Genomic DNA, 22,647 nt, shown 5'->3' on the forward strand with positions numbered 1-22,647 from the left:
TTCACTATATAGTGCACTACTTTTGCCCAGATATGGGCTCTGGTCGAAAGTAGTGCACTACATAGGTTAATTACTCTCCTCTTTTCTCTTCACACTTCTCTGTCCTCCCTCCTTTCTTGTGGAGAGCGAGCCAGAGAGGGAGATTGAAGGACGGAGAGTGAAAGATAGGAAGGGCCAGAGACCGAGAGAGAGCCAGACAGAGTGGGAGTAAAAAGGGAAAAGCGTAATGTAATTTCCCCTAAAGCAGTGATATTCAAACTTTTTCAGCGGGGACCCCATTTTTTCTGCCAGAATTTCTGGGGATCAGAAGTATTTCACGCGACCCAACCCCAAATCTAATGACACAACCTTAAAATCGGTAAATGTTGATTTTTAAATCAACAAATAACCTTAAATTCATTGCATTTTCATCTCTTAGCAAAATGAAAATAAACCAATAAATACATTTACTCAATAAAATGTATTTTTCAAATTATCTTTCTCAAAAACGTTTGTATACTGTATATTTTTTGGGTGACCCCTCTGTAGTTCCCACGCAACCCCGACTTTGAATACCACTGCCCTAAAGCCTTTCGCATGCTTCCTAGTTGAAACAGTTTGCACATATATTATGCCATTATTTTATTTTATGGGACGTTTTCGTTGGTTTTGGTGTTTAGCTTTTTTTTGTAGGAGTGGGAACTATGGACGGGATTCTTCAATTAAGTGTTTGTTGTCATTCAACGAGAGACGACTAGTTTTTATGCACATGTTTTCACAAATACTGCACCAAACATCTTAGTTAAATGTAAAATTGCGTGACTAAGACCTCCTCTGCAAAAACGTCCAAATAATTACAAACTTCTTGATTTATCTTAGATTAATTCAGACTATTTTGAGGAAGTGTTTACTGGCTATGTGGTTGCTATTGCTTTTGAAGAGGGACAAACCTTTTTCTTGTTTTTCAAGCAAAGGTATTTTTACAGGTGGATGCGAGGCACAGACGTTGGCTTTTGCCTAGCCGAGTTCTGCTAGTATGCGGGCGCCTTAAGCCAGTCTGACAGGAATGCGTCCTTAAGCACATTAGTGGGAGAGAAGAAAAATAAAACCTTTAGAAACCCTTGTCTTTAGCTCCTATTTTCTCTCCCATTCTTCACGCTCTAAGCCCCCCGCTCAACGCCGCTCTCCTCTCTCCCTTCTCTCTCTCCTCTCTCCCCTCTCGCTCTCCTCTCTCCTCTCTCCCTTCTCTCCCCTCTCTCCCTCTCTCCCTTCCCTCTCCTCTCTCCTCTCTTCCTTCTCTCTCTCTCCTCTTTCTTCTCTCTCCTCTCTCCCTTCTCTCTCTCCTCTCTCCCTTCTCTCTCCCCTCTCTCCCTTCTCTCTCTCCTCTCTTCCTTCTCTCTCTCCTCTCTTCCTTCTCTCTCTCCTCTCTTCCTTCTCTCTCTCCTCTCTTCCTTCTCTCTCTCTTCTCTTCCTTCTCTCTCTCCTCTCTCCCTTCCCTCTCCTCTCTCTCCTCTCTTCCTTCTCTCTCCTCTCTTCCTTCTCTCTCTACCTTCTCTCTTCCTTCTCTCTCTTCCTTCTCTCTCTCCCTTCTCTCCCCTCTCTCCCTTCTCTTCCCTCTCTCCCCTCTCTCTTCCTTCTCTCTCCCTTCTCTCTCTCCCCTCTCTCCCTTCTCTCTGTCCCCTCTCTCCCTTCTCTTCCTTCTCTCTCCCCTCTCTCTCCTCTCTCCCTTCTCTTCCCGCTCTTCCTTCTCTCTCTCCTCTCTTCCTTCTATTCCTTCCTCACGCACACTCCTTTTTTATTTATTTCTTTTGTTATTTCATTCAGGTTTTCCGTAGGTGAGCTCAGAGTTGCAACCCGTGAGTTGATTCAGATATTTTTTTTATGTCTACAATCCATTCATATACATTAGCTACGTTCCAATATCCATACATGGATACCAATTAAAATACATATCCAAGACATTGCTTCATATTCAGTCAGTGGTACTGTATGCTAGTGAGGATTGTCAACGGTACAGAACAACAACACTCGCACTTTACTTTTTACTACTGGCACTGACTTTGCTGCTAACTTCTTTATTGAGGAACATTTTACTTACTATGACTGAGATATGTGGTTGTCTCACCTAGCTATCTTAAAGGGATACTTCGGGATGTTGTCTACTTCCCTCGGAGTCAGATGAACTTGTGGATACTCGTGGTCCTCTGTAGCTCAGTTGGTAGAGTATGGCGCTTGCAACGCAAGGGTAGTGGGTTCGATTTCCGGGACCAGCCATACGTAAAAGTCTACAGGCATTACTCTAAGTCGAATTTGGATAAAAGCGTCTGCTAAATGGCATATATTAAATTATATATAAAAAAAATTATGTCTCTGCGTGCAGTTTGACGGAAGTTGCTAACTCGCGCTAGCGCAATTGCTAACTAGCGCAATGAATGGAAGTCTATAGGTATCTGCTAGCATTTCCAGTCATTGCGCTAACGCTAGTTAGCATTGGCTCGCAAAACTACCTCTAACTTCCTTCATACTGGACACAGAGACATAAACATTTTATCCAGAAGTTCATCTGACTCTGGGGAAGTAGATAAAGGGCCTCATTGCTAAAATCCCGAAGTATCCCTTTAAGATGAATGCGCTTAACTGTCGCACTTAAGTCACTCTGGATAAGTGTCTGCTAAATTACTCAAATATGTAAATGCTTTTCTGACATTTCAAGTCCAGCAGCGGTGCCAAACTCTCCTCTCAGAGGGCTACCCTCCTGGAAGCTTTCTAGCCTGATTCTCTTAATTAGTAACCCACCAGGACCTTGATTAGCTGAATCAGATGAGTTGCAGTACAACAGGGTTGGAGCAAAAGCTTGCATTGCCAGTAGTTTTCCAGGAAGAGGGTTGGCCACCCCTGAAGTAGAATATGATCACACATGAACAGATTCTTAGCATTAGCATAACACTGATTGTTATGTGAGCCACTCAATGTTTGGTTTTCACCCCCCTGCGCCCAATACATAAATGAATGAATATGAATGGGATATGGCTATCACTATCACATGCCGTAGTGATATCACTCTTCTAGTTTTGAAGGAGGGGTTTCTCATTCTTGGTCTGCATAGTCAGTGACATTCTCTCCCTCTCGCGGGCTCTCTCTCATGCTCTCTCTGTCTCTGTCTGTCTTTCTCTGTCGCTCTCTCTCTGTCTGTCTTTCTCTGTCGCTCTCTCTCTGTCTGTCTTTCTCTGTCGCTCTCTCTCTGTCTGTCTTCTCTCTGTTTCTCGCTGGTGTCGCTCCAGGGCAGAGACGGCTGTGGGAGGCAGTCAAGAGGAGGAAAGCCATGTGCAAGCGCAAGTCCTGGATGAGCAAGGTACATTTACACAAACTCATACATATCCATACATACAGTGAGGGGAAAAAAGTATTTGATCCCCTGCTGATTTTGTACGTTTGCCCACTGACAAAGAAATGATCAGTCTATAATTTTAATGGTAGATTTATTTGAACAGTGAGAGACAGAATAACAACAAAAAAATCCAGAAAAACGAATGTCAAAAATGTTATGAATTGATTTGCATTTTAATGAGGGAAATAAGTATTTCACCCCTCTGCAAAACATGACTTAGTACTTGGTGGCAAAACCCTTGTTGGCAATCACAGAGGTCAGACATGTCTTGTAGTTTGCCACCAGGTTTGCACACATCTCAGGAGGGATTTTGTTCCACTCCTCTTTGCAGATCTTCTCTAAGTCATTAAGGTTTCAAGGCTGACGTTTGGCAACTCGAACCTTCAGCTCCCTCCACAGATTTTCTATGGGATTAAGGTCTGGAGACTGGCTAGGCCACTCCAGGACCTTAATGTGCTTCTTCTTGAGCCACTCCTTTGTTGCCTTGGCCGTGTGTTTTGGGTCATTGTCATGCTGGAATACCCATCCACGACCCATTTTCAATGCCCTGGCTGAGGGAAGGAGGTTCTCACCCAAGATTTGACGGTACATGGCCCCGTCCATCATCCCTTTGATGCGGTGAAGTTGTCCTGTCCCCTTAGCAGAAAAACACCCCCAAAGCATAATGTTTCCACCTCCATGTTTGACGGTGGGGATGGTGTTCTTGGGGTCATAGGCAGCATTCCTCCTCCTCCAAACACGGCGAGTTGAGTTGATGCCAAATAGCTCAATTTTGGTCTCATCTGACCACAACACTTTCACCCAGTTCTCCTCTGAATCATTCAGATGTTCATTGGCAAACTTCAGACGGGCCTGTATATGTGCTTTCTTGAGCAGGGGGACCTTGCAGGCGCTGCAGGATTTCAGTCCTTCACGGCGTAGTGTGTTACCAATTGTTTTCTTGGTGACTATGGTCCCAGCTGCCTTGAGATCATTGACAAGATCCTCCCGTGTAGTTCTGGGCTGATTCCTCACCGTTCTCATGAGCATTGCAACTCCACGAGGTGAGATCTTGCATGGAGCCCCAGGTCGAGGGAGATTGACAGTTATTTTGTGTTTCTTCCATTTGCGAATAATCGTACCAACTGTTGTCACCTTCTCACCAAGCTGCTTGGCGATGGCCCATTCCAGCCTTGTGTAGGTCTACAATGTTGTCCCTGACATCATTGGAGAGCTCTTTGGTCTTGGCCATGGTGGAGAGTTTGGAATCTGATTGATTGATTGCTTCTGTGGACAGGTGTCTTTTATACAGGTAACAAGCTGAGATTAGGAGCACTCCCTTTAAGAGTGTGCTTCTAATCTCAGCTCGTTACCTGTATAAAATACACCTGGGAGCCAGAAATCTTTCTGATTGAGAGGGGGTCAAATACTTATTTCCCTCATTAAAATGCAAATCAATTTATAACATTTTTGACATGCGTTTTTCTGGATTTTGTTGTTGTTATTCTGTCTCTCACTGTTCAAATAAACCTACCATTAAAATTATAGACTGATCATTTCTTTGTCAGTGGGCAAACGTACAAAATCAGCAGGGGATCACTGTACATACATACATATGTGGTCAAATATATTGGAACCATTGCATGATTCATTATCTCTTCTAAAATAACTTGAAATTGAAAAAACATTAGGTGTTAACACGTGTATTTGTTTGATTTACAACTGCACAGGACCCCCCCAAAAAATGTGGCAGAAATTTCGATTTTTCACTTCAAAGTCAAAAATGGACTGGACTAAATTATTCAAAATTGTGGGGTGCGTGTGTGTATAGGATTATTCAGCAGAAAGTTAGGAGTACAGTTCAGGGTTGTGTGATGGTCTACCATCTTCACTGTTTTAATGAACCTCCCATACTCTATTTAGAACTCAGACTCACTACAGAGACCTACACACAGACTGATGAACAGACCCATTGATACACACCGCAGCGACAAACAACCTGCCTTCACACAGACAACCAGTGGTACTGGTTCTTTGAATGTACAACTGAGGTTAAAGTCATAGGTTGGCTTGTCTTCAGTGGCCAGTTTATTAGGTACATCTAGTACTGGGTCGGACCCCCCTTTGCCTCCAGAACAGCCTGAATTCTTCGGGCATGGATTCTACAAGGTGTGGTGTTCAAACGTTGCTCAATTGGTATCAGTGGACCTAACGTGTGCCAGGAAAACATTTCCCACACCATCACACCACCGCCACCAGCCTGTACCGTTGACACCAGGCAGGATGGGTCCATGGACTCATGCTGCTTATGCCAAATCCTGACTCTGCCATCAGCATGACGCAACAGGAACTGGGATTTGTCGGACCAGCCGATGTTTATCCACTCCTCAATTGTCCAGTGTTGGTGATCCTGTGCCCGCTTGAGTAGCTTCTTCTTGTTTTTAGCTGATAGGAGTGGAACCCGGTGTGGTCGTCTGCTGCAATAGCCCATCCGTGACAAGGACCAATGAGTTGTGCGTTCCGAGATGCCGTTCTGCACACCACTGTTGTACTGCGCCGTTATTTGTCTGTTTGTGGGCCGCCTGTTAGCTTCCATGATTCTTGCCATTCTCCTTTGACCTCTCCTCAACGAGCTGTTTTCGGCCACAGGACTGTTCCTGTTCCAGGCCGCTGACTGGATGTTTTTAGTTTTTTGCACCATTCTCGGTAAACACTAGACACTGTTGTGCGTGAAAAGCCCAGGAGCCATTTCTGAGATACTGGAACCGGTGCTCCTGACGATCATACCACGTTCAAAGTTGCTTAGGTCACTCGTTCCGCCCATTGTAACATTCAATGGAACAGTAACTGAATGCCTCGATGCCTGTCTGCCTGCTTTATATAGCAAGCCACCTCCACGTGACTCACTGTCTGTAGGAGCGAACCATTTTCGTGAACGGGGTGGTGTACTTAATAAACTGGCCGCGGAGTGTATAAATATCTTAATGGTGAACAAGATATTCTCACTGCTTTAGTACTGTCCGTCTTTTTCATACAGGTCAGATAACTCCTGTGCTACAGCACCCAAAGACTCGTTTACAATTAACGACATATCCTCTCTTCTCTTTCTCCAGGTGTTCAGTGGGAAGCGGACGGACAGTGGGGACTTCCAGCAGGCGGCCCCCACCTCCTCCTTCCGCAAGCTGTCCCCCACGCTGGCCCCCCAGACCCTGTCCCAGCCCCCCCAGCAGCAGGCACTCACCTGTCTGATCAGTGAGAAGGACCTGGCCCTCTTCGAGAAGCTGGGCGACGGCTCCTTTGGCGTGGTCAAAAGGGGCGAGTGGTTCACGCCCGCCGGGAAAGTGGTGAGAGGGATTGGGGGGGTGAGAGGGTGTGGGTTCTGTGTGTCTTTCTGTCTCTGTCTGTCTGTCTGTCTGTCTGTCTGTCTGTGTGTGTGTGTGTGTGAGAGAGGCAGGTGGTGGGATAGGTTTTGGTCTAAATCTTACCCCCTTATAGGTCCCCGTTTAGAAAACAGGGTCCCATCTAGACACATCTAATTCAGATGATCAATAATCGTTATCAGGGAAGAGAGAATACCGGCCCCCCAAAAAATGAACGGCAAGTGTTTTTGGACCGTGGGTGAAACAGAGACACTGTAGGCCTAATCAATTAGAGATGTTACTCTGGCCGTACAGACAGCACCTGTTTTTACACTTCAGTTGTTTCACACATGCTTCTGGAACGGTTGTGGTAAAGTTTCACAGTAAGGGGTCAGAATAGAAAGAGGAAGTGGCAGAGGGGGAGGAGGATATACAAGTCCCTCATGATCACCCTGGGAAACAGTATCAGTGGCTTCAAAGTTCAAACCATGACAACATGGAAAAATGACCAAAAACACCCTCCCTCCAACATCTGTTTTGGTTGACCCCTTGACCCCTATAGACTTGACCTTGAGGAAGAGAGTGAGTGAGGGAGTGATGGAGAAAGAGAGAATCTTGTCCAAACACTCTCCAGAAGTGACCGAGTGACCACACACACACGCACACACACAAAGACACAGTACACACACACACAAACACACACACACACACACACACACACACACACAGTGACCACAACATGGCCAGATGGGACCAGTAAAGCCAGGTGCAGAGTCCCAACAGACAAAGGAATATGTGAATATGTGACACAAGGTTTACAGAACCCATAGAACAGGGCTGTTCAAATCTTACCCTACGACAGGGATGGGTAACTCCAGACCTCGGACCCCAGCCCCAGCGAACACACCTGACTCCAATAATCAACTAATCATGATCTTCAGTTTTGAATGCAATTAGTTTAAAATCAGCTGTGTTTGCTAGGGATGGGGGGGGGAAAGTGTTACACCTCTCCGGCCCCTGAGGACTGGAGTTGCCCATCCCTGTCCTACGAGGTCTGGAGCCTGCTGGTGTCCCAGGTCTAAATCAGTCCCTGATTAGAGGGGAACAATGAAAACATGCAGTATAACTGTCTTCAGGGTACAGAGTTGAGTTTGAGGGCTATAGAACATCTAGTCCAGTGCCTGAGCGCAGAACATCTAGTCCAGTGGCTGAGCGCAGAACATCTAGTCAAGTGGCTGAGCGCAGAACATCTAGTCCAGTGCCTGAGCGCAGAACATCTAGTCCAGTGGCTGAGCGCAGAACATCTAGTCCAGTGCCTGAGCGCAGAACATCTAGTCAAGTGGCTGAGCGCAGAACATCTAGTCCAGTGGCTGAGCGCAGAACATCTAGTCCAGTGGCTGAGCGCAGAACATCTAGTCCAGTGGCTGAGCGCAGAACATCTAGTCCAGTGGCTGAGCGCCAATCTAAAGGGAATAAGGTCTATTAACACTGATCAGCCACATAATGCTGTAGTAAGAGCTCCATCCCTGTCATCTATTATCCTGCTGTATCGTATACCTCATCATTACAGCACCATGCCGCTGTCCTTCACAGCATTTAGCTTAGCAAATAGGGCCGGCCAGCTTGGCCAACAAACAAAAACCTTTTGTTCAGGAAGCTCAATCTGGGGTGTATTCACTAGGAACCAATCTGGGGTGTATTCGCTAGGAACCAAACGGAACCAATCTGGGGTGTCTTCGCTAGGAACCAAACGGAACCAATCTGGGGTGTATTCACTAGGAACCAAACGGAACCAATCTGGGGTGTATTCGCTAGGAACCAAACAGAACCAATCTGGGGTGTATTCGCTAGGAACCAAACGGAACCAATCTGGGGTGTATTCGCTAGGAACCAAACGGAACCAATCTGGGGTGTATTCGCTAGGAACCAAACGGAACCAATCTGGGGTGTATTCGCTAGGAACCAAACAGAACCAATCTGGGGTGTATTCACTAGGAACCAAACAGAACCAATCTGGGGTGTATTCACTAGGAACCAAACAGAACCAATCTGGGGTGTATTCACTAGGAACCAAACAGAACCAATCTGGGGTGTATTCACTAGGAACCAAACAGAACCAATCTGGGGTGTATTCACTAGGAACCAAACAGAACCAATCTGGGGTGTATTCACTAGGAACCAAACAGAACCAATCTGGGGTGTATTTGCTAGGAACCAAACAGAACCAATCTGGGAGGAACCAAACAGAACCAATCTGGGGTGTATTCACTAGTGGGGGGGATTCTGACCCGAGTTAAATGGAAAGTAATTCCCTTTTGATGCACTTTTCTCTCTACACGTTTTTCTGATCTTGAACTAAAGCATGAGAAATAGCATTATAATCACCTGCTATTCATTTGGGGTGGAGATCAAAGAAATGAAGGTGTGGCGCCGTTTTCTGACCTTCACTTAATTTGCTCTTAATTCCACCAACTTTACGTGTGATTAAATGATGAATAAAGTCAAGCAATGTGTCAGTTCTAAGTGGAACAAAATCTATTTTTTCTCCAATAGAAATAATACCTTTCTCCATGCACTGCAATTTACAAATTGATAAGAGCTATTGATAAGAGCTAGGTAAATGAGCAAGCCGTTTGGATAAGGGGATTGTAAATATAAATGACAATTGTTTTAGATCTATTTTACCTTATGATCGCTGGAGACAAATGTGAAACCAGTCATATGGCAGCAAACTGAAGCATCTCAACATATCACCTTTATGTTTATGAAACCTTATAACCTGCAGGGATGACATTTGGAGACCCAAGCTATAGGCTTCTGTAGCCATTCGCGCAAATGACAGAATATATCGCCAAACCTACCGAGTTGATTTATGATTTCTAGAATGTTTTAATTATATGCCCAGACTTTTTACCATTTGTATCGTGTTAAATATTAGCCACTATAGGTAGACACCTTCAGTTATACCCACATACATTTACAACTGCCACTTTAGTGTTAGTTTCATTACATTTAGCATCATTCCATTCCATTCCATTATTAGTTTACCTTTCTTTCCTCTGTCACGTTTCTGTGGTTGTTCCTGAATCCTGAGGAGCCCTAGCAATATTGGATCACGTTAGGCTAACATATTACAAGTTGTAGCCTATTTGAATCATTATGGAACGCAGACCATGTGTAGCAGTTTAAACATGGATCCTTGCACACGGTTCACAACGACTGGACCGTTGTCATTCGGTTCCATGTTTAGTGAGAATTAGGGTAGATTTATAGGAGTATTGTTCAACCCCTATTGTACACTTTTTCCCACCTTTTAATATTTCATGTATTGAACTTGAATATGGCAACTTTCAGGATGAATCAAACCACTGTATTTTCTATTCACCAATATATTTTGTGCGTAAAGGCTCTCCAAACTTTTTTTTAAAAATTATTGATAAATACTTTTCTAACCCTAAATAATCTACAAGATCAGAGTATTTTGGGATCTACCAATTGGTGCTGAAAAAGATACGAATATGCGTGTATTTACATGGCTTTCATTCATTGAGCAGTAATTTTCTGAACCGTTCTCTCCATATATTTTAGTGGGTCTGTCGAGAAAATTGGAACGAAGGGTACACCAAATTTAAAGGGATGGGTTTAGATAAATGTGCTGAAAACCCTATTGAATGAAAACTCTGAAAATCTGTTGGCCAGCAAGTGGGAGTGTTTTCAGCGGTTGAATAAAATGTATTCAGCGCGCCAAGGCAACCACGCCTGTAAAGCCCGTTACGCTCCTGCATAAGGTAAGCCTGAATACCATCTACTGAGAAGTGCGTAGGAAATGCGTTTCCTAAGTCTGAGTCGGGCCCCATGAACAAAACAGAACCAATCTGGGGTGTGTTCAGAGGAACCAAACAGAACCAATCTGGGGTGTGTTCACTAGGAACCAAACAGAACCAATCTGGGGTGTGTTCACTAGGAACCAAACAGAACCAATCTGGGGTGTGTTCACTAGGAACCAAACAGAACCAATCTGGGGTGTGTTCACTAGGAACCAAACAGAACCAATCTGGGGTGTGTTCACTAGGAACCAAACAGAACCAATCTGGGGTGTGTTCACTAGGAACCAAGCAGAACCAATCTGGGGTGTGTTCACTAGGAACCAAACAGAACCAATCTGGGGTGTGTTCACTAGGAACCAAACAGAACCAATCTGGGGTGTGTTCACTAGGAACCAAACAGAACCAATCTGGGGTGTGTTCACTAGGAACCAAACAGAACCAATCTGGGGTGTGTTCACTAGGAACCAAGCAGAACCAATCTGGGGTGTGTTCACTAGGAACCAAGCAGAAGCAAACGGAAGCAAACGGTTGCATGAATACACCCCTGGTGCTCTATTGTCTCCGAGTTTTAGATTGTTCCACGGCCACCACACTGTTAGTAAGCGCAACTGTAGTCACTCAAAGTAAACATTTGCTAGCTAACCATCAATCGTTTTCACTATGGATTTAGCATTATGCTAACACATCCCATCCCCCTCTCCATCTCTCTCCTCTCCCTACCCACTTCTCCCCTCCAGTTGGAGGTAGCAGTCAAGTGTCTGAAGACAGACATGCTGAGGCAGCCGGACGCACTGGACGACTTCATCTGCGAGGTGAACGCCATGCACTCCCTGGACCACCAGAACCTCATCAGGCTGTACGGGGTGGTGCTCACACACCCTATGAAGATGGTACGGACACACACATCTGCATACGTATATGCCACAGGAGGCTGCTGAGGGGAGGACGGCTCATAATAACGGCTGGAATGGAGTAAATGGAATGGCATCAAACACATAGAAACCATGGAAACCACATGTTCCATGTATTTGATACCATTCCACACCTATTCTGCTCCAGACATTACCATGAGCCCATCCTCCCCAATTAAGGTTCCTCCAACCTCCTGTGGTGCATACATACACACAGACACCCCCCCACACACACACACACACACACACACACACCCACACATACACACAGACACCCACCCACACACACACACACACACACTCTTTTGCACTTGGTACTTGTTCTTTCTTTCTAGCACACACACACACACGTATGCACACACACACACACACACACACACCGGACACACATGCACACAGAGAGATAAGTAAACACACTGCTCAGACTGCTTCCTGTCAAGACTGCTTCCTGTCAAGACTGCTTCCTGTCCCCATTTAAATCATGTCAGAGTCAGAAATCTCAAGGCCGGGAGGAGGAGAGGAGGGATTGATCGAGACAGAGGACTAAAATGAAGGCTGACCTTTCTTCCCTGTTCTATTCATCTGCGCCATATTATCCCCCCAGGTGACTGAACTAGCCCCGCTGGGTTCCCTCCTGGAGCGTCTGCGCTGCGTTCAGTCGCAGGAGCCCGTCCTCATCCACACGCTGTGCCAGTACGCCATGCAGGTGGCGTGCGGCATGGCCTACCTGGAGCAGCGGTGCTTCATCCATTGCGACCTGGCCGCCCGCAACATCTTGCTGGCGTCGGACAAGAGGGTGAAGATCGGCGACTTCGGCCTGATGCGATCGCTGCCCGACAACCACGAGCACTACGTGATGCAGGAGCACCGCAAGGTTCCGTTTGCCTGGTGAGGTGACAGGAGGAGAGGGTTTGGGTGAGGGGGACAGGGACGGGGACGGGGTAGGTGTTTGGTGAGAGGGGTTGGGTGAGGGGGAAAGGGGAAGGTGGTTGGTGAGAGGGGGTTGGGTGAGGGGGACAGGGGAAGGTGGTTGGTGAGAGGGGTTGGGTGAGGGGGACAGGGGAAGGTGGTTGGTGAGAGGGGTTGGGTGAGGGGGACAGTGACAGGGACGGGGAAGGTGGTTGGTGGGAGGGGTTGGGTGAGGGGGACAGTGGAAGGTGGTTGGTGAGAGGAATTGGGTGAGGGGGACAGGGGAAGGTGGTTGGTGGGAGGGGTTGGGTGAGGGGGACAGTGGAAGGTGGTTGGTGAGAGGGGTTGGGTTAGGGGGACAGTGACAGGGACGGGGAAGGTGTTTGGTGAGAGGGGTTGGGTGAGGGGGACAGGGGAAGGTGGTTGGTGAGAGGGGGTTGGGTGAGGGGGACAGGGGAAGGTGGTTGGTGAGAGGGGTTGGGTGAGGGGGACAGGGGAAGGTGGTTGGTGAGAGGGGTTGGGTGAGGGGGACAGGGGAAGGTGGTTGGTGAGAGGGGTTGGGTGAGGGGGACAGGGGAAGGTGGTTGGTGAGAGGGGTTGGGTGAGGGGGACAGTGACAGGGACGGGGAAGGTGGTTGGTGGGAGGGGTTGGGTGAGGGGGACAGTGGAAGGTGGTTGGTGAGAGGAATTGGGTGAGGGGGACAGTGACAGGGACGGGGAAGGTGTTTGGTGAGAGGGGTTGGGTGAGGGGGACAGGGGAAGGTGTTTGGTGGGAGGGGTTGGGTGAGGGGGACAGTGGAAGGTATTTGGTGGGGGGTGAGTGGGAGGGTGTTGTGTTTTTGTATGTGTCGTTGTGATCAGGGGCCACATTCAGTAAGCAAATGTCTGACGTTGCAGACAGAAATGTCATGAATAGAGCAGACATGATTATGTTATTCGACATGTCTACATTTTTATCTGAACATTCCACAACATTGTGCCCCTGATGTGCCCCTGATGTGCCCCTGATGTGCCCCTGCATGGCATATTGTGTGTGTTTTTTCTCATGATCCAGTAGTCTAACGTGTGTCTGTCCTCCCCCTCCAGGTGTGCCCCTGAGAGCCTGAAGACGCGGACATTCTCCCACGCCACAGACACCTGGATGTTCGGGGTGACGCTGTGGGAGATGTATACCCACGGACAGGAGCCCTGGCTGGGCCTCAACGGCAGCCAGGTACACACACACGAATACACACACAAACACACACACACACACGAACACACACACACACACACACACACGAACACACACACACACACACACACGAACGAACACACACACACGAACACACACACGAACACATTCAAACACACACACGCACGAACACACACGAACACACACGAACACACACACATGAGCACACACACACACACACACACGAACACATACAAACACACACACACACGAACACACACGAACACACACACACACACACACACACACACGAACACACACGAACACACACACACACAGCAAACACGAGCAGACGTGTGTAGAAGTATTTGGCTCCTTTGCACGTCAGCTTTCATCGTGGGTTTAATTTCAGTATTTCAATCTGTGTTTCAGATCCTACACAGGATGGACAAGGAGGGTGAGCGTCTGCCCAAGCCAGAGGACTGTCCCCAGGACATCTACAGCGTCATGCTGCAGTGCTGGGCCCAGAAACCTGACCACAGGCCCACCTTCGTCACCCTCAGGGAGTTCCTGCTTGAGGTACACACCCCTGTGGATGTGTTTAACTGTTCTGGTGGGGTCCAGAAGTCCCCGCAAGAACAGTAAATGAAATTTTTTTTGACCAACTGGGGGACATTTTGTTAGTCCCCACAAGGTCAAATGCTATTTCTAAGGGGTTTTGGGTTTAAGGTTAGAATTAGTGTTAGGGTTAGGGTTAGGAGCTAGGGTTAGTTTTAGGGTTAGGGTTAGGAGCTAAGGTTTAGGGTTAGGGTTAAGGTTAGGTTTTTGGGTTAATGTTAGGGTTAGGACTAGGATTAGGGTTAGGGAAAATAGGATTTTGAATGGGACTGAATTGTGTGTCCCCACAAGGTTAGCTGTACAAGACTGTGTGTGTGGGGGGGGGGGTGTCTGTGTGTATACATCAGAATGTACATTTACATTTTAGTCATTTAGAAGATGCTCTTATCCAGAGCGACTTACAGTTAGATTTGCATTTACATTTTGCATTCTGTGTATGATTCCATGTGTGATTCCTTGTGTGATTCCATGTGTGTATTTGCATGTCTGAGTATATTTTGAATGTGTACGTTCAAGGTTGTATACATGACCTTCATGAGCGACGACTGTTACGTTCTGACGTCAAGTTTAGTGGATCAATTTGCTTACAAACTGACATGTCAGTACTGAATACTTAACCTGTATACACAATTTGTATAAAATGTAATTTAATTTGAATTATTTATTATTTATTTGCATTATTAAATGACAAGATTAAGTCTGATTTTGGGAGCCCTTAATGTGTTAAATGGAGCTATAGCCCCACCTAGTGAAACTTCTACAGTACTGAATGGTGATGGGCACTGTTTGGTCAGGGGCACACTGTATGGTCAGGGGCACACTGTATGGTCAGGGGCACACTGTATGGTCAGGGGCACACTGTATGGTCAGGGGCACACTGTATGGTCAGGGGCACACTGTATGGTTAGGGGCACACTGTATGGTTAGGGGCACACTGTATGGTTAGGGGCACACTGTATGGTCAGGGGCACACTGAATGGTCAGGGGCACACTGTATGGTTAGGGGCACACTGAATGGTCAGGGGCACACTGAATGGTTAGGGGCACACTGAATGGTCAGGGGCACACTGTATGGTTAGGGGCACACTGAATGGTCAGGGACACACTGAATGGTTAGGGGGCACACTGTATGGTTAGGGGGCACACTGAATGGTCAGGGACACACTGTATGGTTAGGGGCACACTGTATGGTCAGGGGCACACTGTATGGTTAGGGGCACACTATGGTCAGGGGCACACTGTATGGTCAGGGGCACACTGTATGGTCAGGGGCACACTGTATGGTCAGGGGCACACTGTATGGTCAGGGGCACACTGTATGGTCAGGGGCACACTGTATGGTCAGGGGCACACTGTATGGTTAGGGGCACACTGTATGGTCAGGGGCACACTGTATGGTCAGGGGCACACTGTATGGTTAGGGGCACACTGTATGGTCAGGGGCACACTGTATGGTCAGGGGCACACTGTGTGGTTAGGGGCACATTATGGCCTCACCAATTGAGGAATCCTAACTTGATGTGCACTTAACTGAGATTTGTAGGGGAAGAACTCACAATTTGATTTCAATGTAGGTTTTGGGCTGAAATGACTACATTCGGATACCTTGTTGGGGTGCAGTGTGTGTTTAATGTACTCACACTTGGTTTTTATGTGTGGCTGTGTATGTCTCCGCTCCAGACCATGCCAACAGACATGTGCGCGCTGCAGGACTTTGAAGAGGCTGACAAGCTTCAGATTCAGGTCAACGACGTCATCACCATCATCGAGGGCAGGTGTGTGTGTGATCAACTAATGAACTGTAAATCAATATTCTGTCGTCATTGGGTTTTTCTATGTATGTTTTGTGTCTGCGCTTGTATGTCAGAGTGTATCTGTGTTCATGGGTATATGTGTGTGAATCTGCACGTGTGTGTGTGTGTGTGTGTGTGTGTGTGTGTGTGTGTGTGTGTGTGTGTAGGCTATGCGTGTGTATCTGCACCCACATGTGTATGTGTGTGTACCTGCCTGTGTATATGTTATGTCCTTATATACCTGTATATGTTATGTCCTTATATACCTGTATATGTTATGTCCTTATATACCTGTATATGTTATGTCCTTATATACCTGTATATGTTATGTCCTTATATACCTGTATATGTTATGTCCTTATATACCTGTATAAGTTATGTCCTTATATACCTGTATATGTTATGTCTTTATATACCTGTATATGTTATGTCCTTATATACCTGTATATGTTATGTCCTTATATACCTGTATATGTTATGTCCTTATATACCTGTATATGTTATGTCTTTATATACCTGTATATGTTATGTCCTTATATACCTGTATATGTTATGTCCTTATATACCTGTATAAGTTATGTCCTTATATACCTGTATATGTTATGTCTTTATATACCTGTATATGTTATGTCCTTATATACCTGTATATGTTATGTCTTTATATACCTGTATATGTTATGTCCTTATATACCTGTATATGTTATGTCCTTATATACCTGTATATGTTATGTCCTTATATACCTGTATATATGTTATGTCCTTATATACCTGTATATGTTATGTCCTTATATACCTGTATATGTTATGTCCTTATATACCTGTATATGTTATGTCCTTATATACCTGTATATGTTATGTCTTTATATACCTGTGTTACGTGCGTGTGCTTGTGTTTCTGCAGTGCATCCATTTGTCTGTCTGTCTGTCTGTCTGTCTGTCTGTCTGTCTGTACTGTATCTGTGTGTTTTCTCACATTCACCTGTACGTCGACCTACAACCCTCTTTCTCAGAGCGGAGAACTACTTGTGGCGGGGCCAAAACCAGCGCACGCTGAAGGTGGGCCAGTTCCCCAGGAACGTGGTGACCTCGGAGGCGGGCCTGTCGGCCCACGACATCAGCAGACCCCTTAAACACAGCTTCATCCACACTGGCCACGGAGACTCCGACCCACACCGCTGCTGGGGCTTCCCAGACCGCATTGACGAGTAAGTCATGTCCTCATAACTAACCCTAACCTTAAATCATCTATGAGTAAGTAATGTCCTCATAACTAACCCTAACCTTAAATCATCAATGAGTAAGTCATGTCCTCATAACTAACCCTAACCTTAAATCATCTATGAGTAAGTAATGTCCTCATAACTAACCCTAACCTTAAATCATCAATGAGTAAGTCATGTCCTCATAACTAACCCTAACCTTAAATCATCTATGAGTAAGTCATGTCCTCATTAACTAACCCTAACCTTAAATCATCTATGAGTAAGTCATGTCCTCATTAACTAACCCTAACCTTAAATCATCTATGAGTAAGTCATGTCCTCATTAACTAACCCTAACCTTAAATCATCTATGAGTAAGTCATGTCCTCATTAACTAACCCTAACCTTAAATCATCTACGAGTAAGTCATGTCCTCATTAACTAACCCTAACCTTAAATCATCAATGAGTAAGTCATGTCCTCATTAACTAACCCTAACCTTAAATCATCTATGAGTAAGTCATGTCCTCATTAACTAACCCTAACCTTAAATCATCTATGAGTAAGTCATGTCCTCATAACTAACCCTAACCTTAAATCATCAATGAGTAAGTAATGTCCTCATTACTAACACTAACCTTAAATCCTCTATGAGTAAGTCATGTCCTCATAAGTAACCCGGACCACATTAACGATTAAAGACATGTCCTCATACTTCCTCCATCTACCTGTCCCATCCTTGTAAAATCTGATCAAATTTGATCAAATCTATAAAATTGTGACACTTGCAGTTGAGCGAGTGTATACGTTTTTTAGTAAAGGGAATCGAACCCACAAACTGGGCATTGCAAGTTCTATGATCTAAACAACTGAGCCACACAGGAGTCAAGGTTGCCAATAAATACAGTATCTTCAGTGAGTCTAGGTTGCCATTGGTTTTCTGACCACTAGAGTGCAGTAGAGTATCGTTCATCTTACTGTTTAGTCAGCTGACGCGTAGTTGAAATTACCACATCAGGCAGACCAGGGGTGCCTTAAGCAGGATGCAAGGTTTTGGAACAATCAAATAGAAATATGCTATGTAGAACAAACATTGCACTCTGACCTGTATTGGTATTTCTATCTGCAACATTCGATAACGTTTGGCAATTGAACGTGGCCCAGGGTTGGATAAACAGATGTGAAACCTGGGGCGAGCCACTGTACACCTGATTTATGGCTAGCCCTTGGTAAAGAACCTCTTGGTATGGAAAGTCAATAAATTCTCCCTCTCTCTCTGTCATGCTTGCTGTCTCTCTGTCTCTCTCTCTCTCTGTCTCTCTGTCTCTCTGTCTCTCTGTCTCTCTTTCTCTCTGTCTCTCTCTCTCTCTCTCTCTCTCTCTCTCTCTCTCTCTCTCTCTCTCTCTCTCTCTCTCTCTCTCTCTCCTCTTGTCCTCTCTCTCTCTCTCTCTCTCTCCTCTTGTCCTCTCTGTCTCTCTGTCTCTCGGTCTCTCTTTCTCTCTGTCTCTCTCTCTTTCTCTCTCTCTCTCTCTCTCTCTCTCTCTCTAGTCTGTACTTAGGAAACCCCATGGACCCACCAGATGTCTTGGGGTTGGACCTCAATGCTGCCCGGCCCACTCAGCTACCGGGACGAGCAAAAAGTGAGTGGCCGGTTGCTAAACAACCTACTGCCCCTGTCCCATAACACTATTATATTGGACAACTATTGTCAGTGACTCGAGGAAGTATGTTTCTCTTGGTGGTTGATGTTTCTCTTGGTGGTTGATGTTTCTCTACGTTGTTGATGTTTTTCTTGGTGGTTGATCTTTCTTGGTTGATCTCCGTCTTATTCTGGCTTTTCTGAACTTGACTGTTGACACAATGTGTCCAATCTGACTTGTACTCTTGCCTTTTAGCTTTTTATTCATTTGTCTGTCCTCCTTTCTCTCTTTCTCTCTCTTTCCCTTTCACATGCTTTTTCTCTCTCTCCCTCTTTCTTTCTTTCTTTCTTTCTTTCTTTCTTTCTTTCTTTCTTTCTTTCTTTCTTTCTTTCTTTCTTTCTTTCTTTCTTTCGCTCTGTCTGTTTCTCACTCTCCCTTGCTCCCTCTTCCCCTATCTCTCCTTCTCTCTCTGGTGGAGCCCCTACCCTGCCCCGCCCCGCCCAGCCGGCAGTGTTTGTCAAGAGTAAGTCTGGTCTCTCCCCCCAGCCAGTCTGGTCTCTCCCCCCAGTCAGTCAGTCTGGTCTCCCCCCAGTCAGTAATTCTGGTCTCTCCCCCCAGTCAGTCAGTCTGGTCTCTCCCCAGTCAGCCAGTCTGGTCTCTCTCCCCAGCCAGTCAGTCTGGTCTCTCTCCCCAGCCAGTAAGTCTGGTCTCTCCCCCAGCCAGTCTGGTCTCTCTCCCCAGCCAGTAAGTCTGGTCTCTCCCCCCAGTCAGTAAGTCTGGTCTCTCCCCCCAGTCAGCCAGTCTGGTCTCTCCCCCCAGTCAGCCAGTCTGGTCTCTCCCCCCAGTCAGCCAGTCTGGTCTCTCTCCCCAGTCAGTAAGTCTGGTCTCTCCCCCAGTCAGTCAGTCTGGTCTCTCCCCCCAGTCAGTAATTCTGGTCTCTCCCCCAGTCAGTCAGTCTGGTCTCTCCCCCCAGTCAGTAATTCTGGTCTCTCCCCAGTCAGTCTGGTCTCCCCCAGTCAGTAATTCTGGTCTCTCCCCCAGTCAGTAAGTCTGGTCTCTCCCCCAGTCAGCCAGTCTGGTCTCTCCCCCAGTCAGTAATTCTGGTCTCTCCCCCAGTCAGCCAGTCTGGTCGCTCCCCCCAGTCAGTCTGGTCTCTCCCCCCAGTAAGTCTGGTCTCTCCCCCCAGTCAGTAATTCTGGTCTCTCCCCCCAGTCAGTCAGTCTGGTCTCTCCCCCCAGTCAGTAATTCTGGTCTCTCCCCCCAGTCAGTCAGTCTGGTCTCTCCCCCCAGTCAGTAATTCTGGTCTCTCCCCAGTCAGTCTGGTCTCCCCCAGTCAGTAATTCTGGTCTCTCCCCCAGTCAGTAAGTCTGGTCTCTCCCCCAGTCAGCCAGTCTGGTCTCTCCCCCAGTCAGTAATTCTGGTCTCTCCCCCAGTCAGCCAGTCTGGTCGCTCCCCCAGTCAGTCTGGTCTCTCCCCCAGTCAGTCTGGTCTCTCCCCCAGCCAGTCTGGTCTCTCCCCCAGTCAGTCAGTCTGGTCTCTCCCCCAGTCAGTAAGTCTGGTCTCTCCCCCAGTCAGTCAGTCTGGTCTCTCCCCCAGTCAGCCAGTCTGGTCTCCCCCCAGTCAGTCAGTCTGGTCTCCCCCCAGTCAGTCAGTCTGGTCTCTCCCCCCAGTCAGCCAGTCTGGTCTCTCCCCCAGTCAGCCAGTCTGGTCTCTCCCCCAGTCAGTCAGTCTGGTCTCTCCCCCAGTCAGCCAGTCTGGTCTCTCCCCCAGTCAGTAAGTCTGGTCTCTCCCCCAGTCAGCCAGTCTGGTCTCCCCCAGTCAGTAAGTCTGGTCTCTCCCCCAGTCAGCCAGTCTGGTCTCTCCCCCAGCCAGTAAGTCTGGTCTCTCCCCCAGTCAGCAAGTCTGGTCTCTCCCCCAGTCAGTAAGTCTGGTCTCTCCCCCCAGTCAGTCAGTCTGGTCTCTCCCCCCAGCCAGTCTGGTCTCTCCCCCAGTCAGTCAGTCTGGTCTCTCCCCCAGTCAGTAAGTCTGGTCTCTCCCCCAGTCAACCAGTCTGGTCTCTCCCCCAGTCAGTCTGGTCTCTCCCCCCAGCCAGTCTGGTCTCTCCCCCAGTCAGTCAGTCTGGTCTCTCCCCCCAGTCAGTAAGTCTGGTCTCTCTCCCCAGTCAGTAAGTCTGGTCTCTCCCCCCAGTCAGTAAGTCTCTCCCCCCAGTCAGTAAGTCTCTCCCCCCAGTCAGTCTGGTCTCCCCCAGCCAGTCTGGTCTCTCCCCCCAGTCAGTCTGGTCTCTCCCCCAGTCAGTCAGTCTGGTCTCTCCCCCCAGTCAGTCAGTCTGGTCTCTCTCCCCAGTCAGTCAGTCTGGTCTCTCCCCCCAGTCAGTAATTCTGGTCTCTCCCCCAGTCAGTAAGTCTGGTCTCTCCCCCAGTCAGCCAGTCTGGTCTCTCCCCCCAGTCAGCCAGTCTGGTCTCTCCCCCCAGTCAGCCAGTCTGGTCTCTCCCCCCAGTCAGTAATTCTGGTCTCTCCCCCCAGTCAGTAATTCTGGTCTCTCTCCCCAGCCAGTCTGGTCTCTCTCCCCAGCCAGTAAATCTGGTCTCTCCCCCTTGGTCTCTCCCCCCAGTCAGTCTGGTCTCTCTCCCCAGTCAATAAGTCTGGTCTCTCCCCCCAGCCAGTCAGTCTGGTCTCTCCCCCAGCCAGTCTGGTCTCTCCCCCAGTCAGTCAGTCTGGTCTCTCCCCCCAGCCAGTCTGGTCTCTCCCCCCAGTCAGTAAGTCTGGTCTCCCCCCCCAGTCAGCCAGTCTGGTCTCTCCCCCCAGCCAGTCTGGTCTCTCCCCCCAGTCAGTCAGTCTGATCTCTCCCCCCAGTCAGTCAGTCTGATCTCTCTCCCCCAGTCAGTCAGTCTGGTCTCTCCCCCCAGTCAGTCAGTCTGGTCTCTCCCCCCAGCCAGTCTGGTCTCTCCCCCCAGCCAGTCTGGTCTCTCCCCCAGTCAGCCAGTCTGGTCTCTCCCCCCAGCCAGTCTGGTCTCTCCCCCCAGTCAGTAAGTCTGGTCTCTCCCCCCAGCCAGTCTGGTCTCTCCCCCCAGCCAGTCTGGTCTCTACCCCCAGTCAGTAAGTCTGGTCTCTCCCCCAGCCAGTCTGGTCTCTCCCCCAGCCAGTCTGGTCTCTACCCCCAGTCAGTAAGTCTGGTCTCTCCCCCAGTCAGTCTGGTCTCTCCCCCCAGTCAGTAAGTCTGGTCTCTCCCCCTAGCCAGTCTGGTCTCTCCCCCAGCCAGTCTGGTCTCTCCCCCAGTCAGTCAGTCTGGTCTCTCCCCCCAGTCAGTAAGTCTGGTCTCTCCCCCCAGTCAGTAATTCTGGTCTCTCCCCCAGTCAGTAAGTCTGGTCTCTCCCCCCAGTCAGTCAGTCTGGTCTCTCCCCCCAGTCAGTCAGTCTGGTCTCTCCCCCCAGCCAGTCTGGTCTCTCCCCCAGCCAGTCAGTCTGGTCTCTCCCCCCAGCTCACCCATTGCTCCTGCCCTCTCTTCTGTTCTCTCCTAGCTCCAGTCCTCTCCTCTTATCTATCTTTCTCTCTTCTGTTCTCTTCTAATCCAGTCCTCAAAAGGTACACCGTGTGCAATCTCTCCTCTCCTCTCCCTCCTCTCCTCCCTCTCCTCTCCTCTCTCCTCTCCCTCTCCTCTCCTCTCCTCTCTCTCGCCTCTCCTCTACTCTCTCTCCTCTCCCCCTCTCTCCACTCCCCCTCCCCTCTCCTTTCTCTCCTCTCCCTCTCCTCTCCACCTCTCTACCTCTCTCCTTCATCTCCACCTCTCTCCTCTCCTTCCTCTCCACCTCTCTCTCCTCTCCTCTCCTCTCCTCTCCTCTCCTCTCCTCTCCTCTCCTCTCCTCTCCTC

General features: G+C 48.0%; 1 protein-coding gene across 1 annotated transcript in view; it reads left to right on the forward strand.

Annotated features, from left to right (window-relative positions):
- LOC121580605 (activated CDC42 kinase 1) overlaps window positions 1-22,647 on the forward strand; it is a 67,135-nt gene that overhangs the window by 29,667 nt on the left and 14,821 nt on the right. The window contains exons 3-11 of the mRNA XM_041895575.2: window positions 3,261-3,331; window positions 6,460-6,690; window positions 11,270-11,422; window positions 12,048-12,331; window positions 13,439-13,565; window positions 13,959-14,105; window positions 15,825-15,919; window positions 16,948-17,142; window positions 18,688-18,779. Coding sequence (XP_041751509.2) covers window positions 3,261-3,331; window positions 6,460-6,690; window positions 11,270-11,422; window positions 12,048-12,331; window positions 13,439-13,565; window positions 13,959-14,105; window positions 15,825-15,919; window positions 16,948-17,142; window positions 18,688-18,779 — 1,395 coding nt within the window. The remainder of the gene's footprint in view (window positions 1-3,260; window positions 3,332-6,459; window positions 6,691-11,269; window positions 11,423-12,047; window positions 12,332-13,438; window positions 13,566-13,958; window positions 14,106-15,824; window positions 15,920-16,947; window positions 17,143-18,687; window positions 18,780-22,647) is intronic.

The sequence above is a fragment of the Coregonus clupeaformis genome, chromosome 14, assembly GCF_020615455.1.
Source record: "Coregonus clupeaformis isolate EN_2021a chromosome 14, ASM2061545v1, whole genome shotgun sequence".
Taxonomy (NCBI): Eukaryota; Metazoa; Chordata; class Actinopteri; order Salmoniformes; family Salmonidae; genus Coregonus; species Coregonus clupeaformis.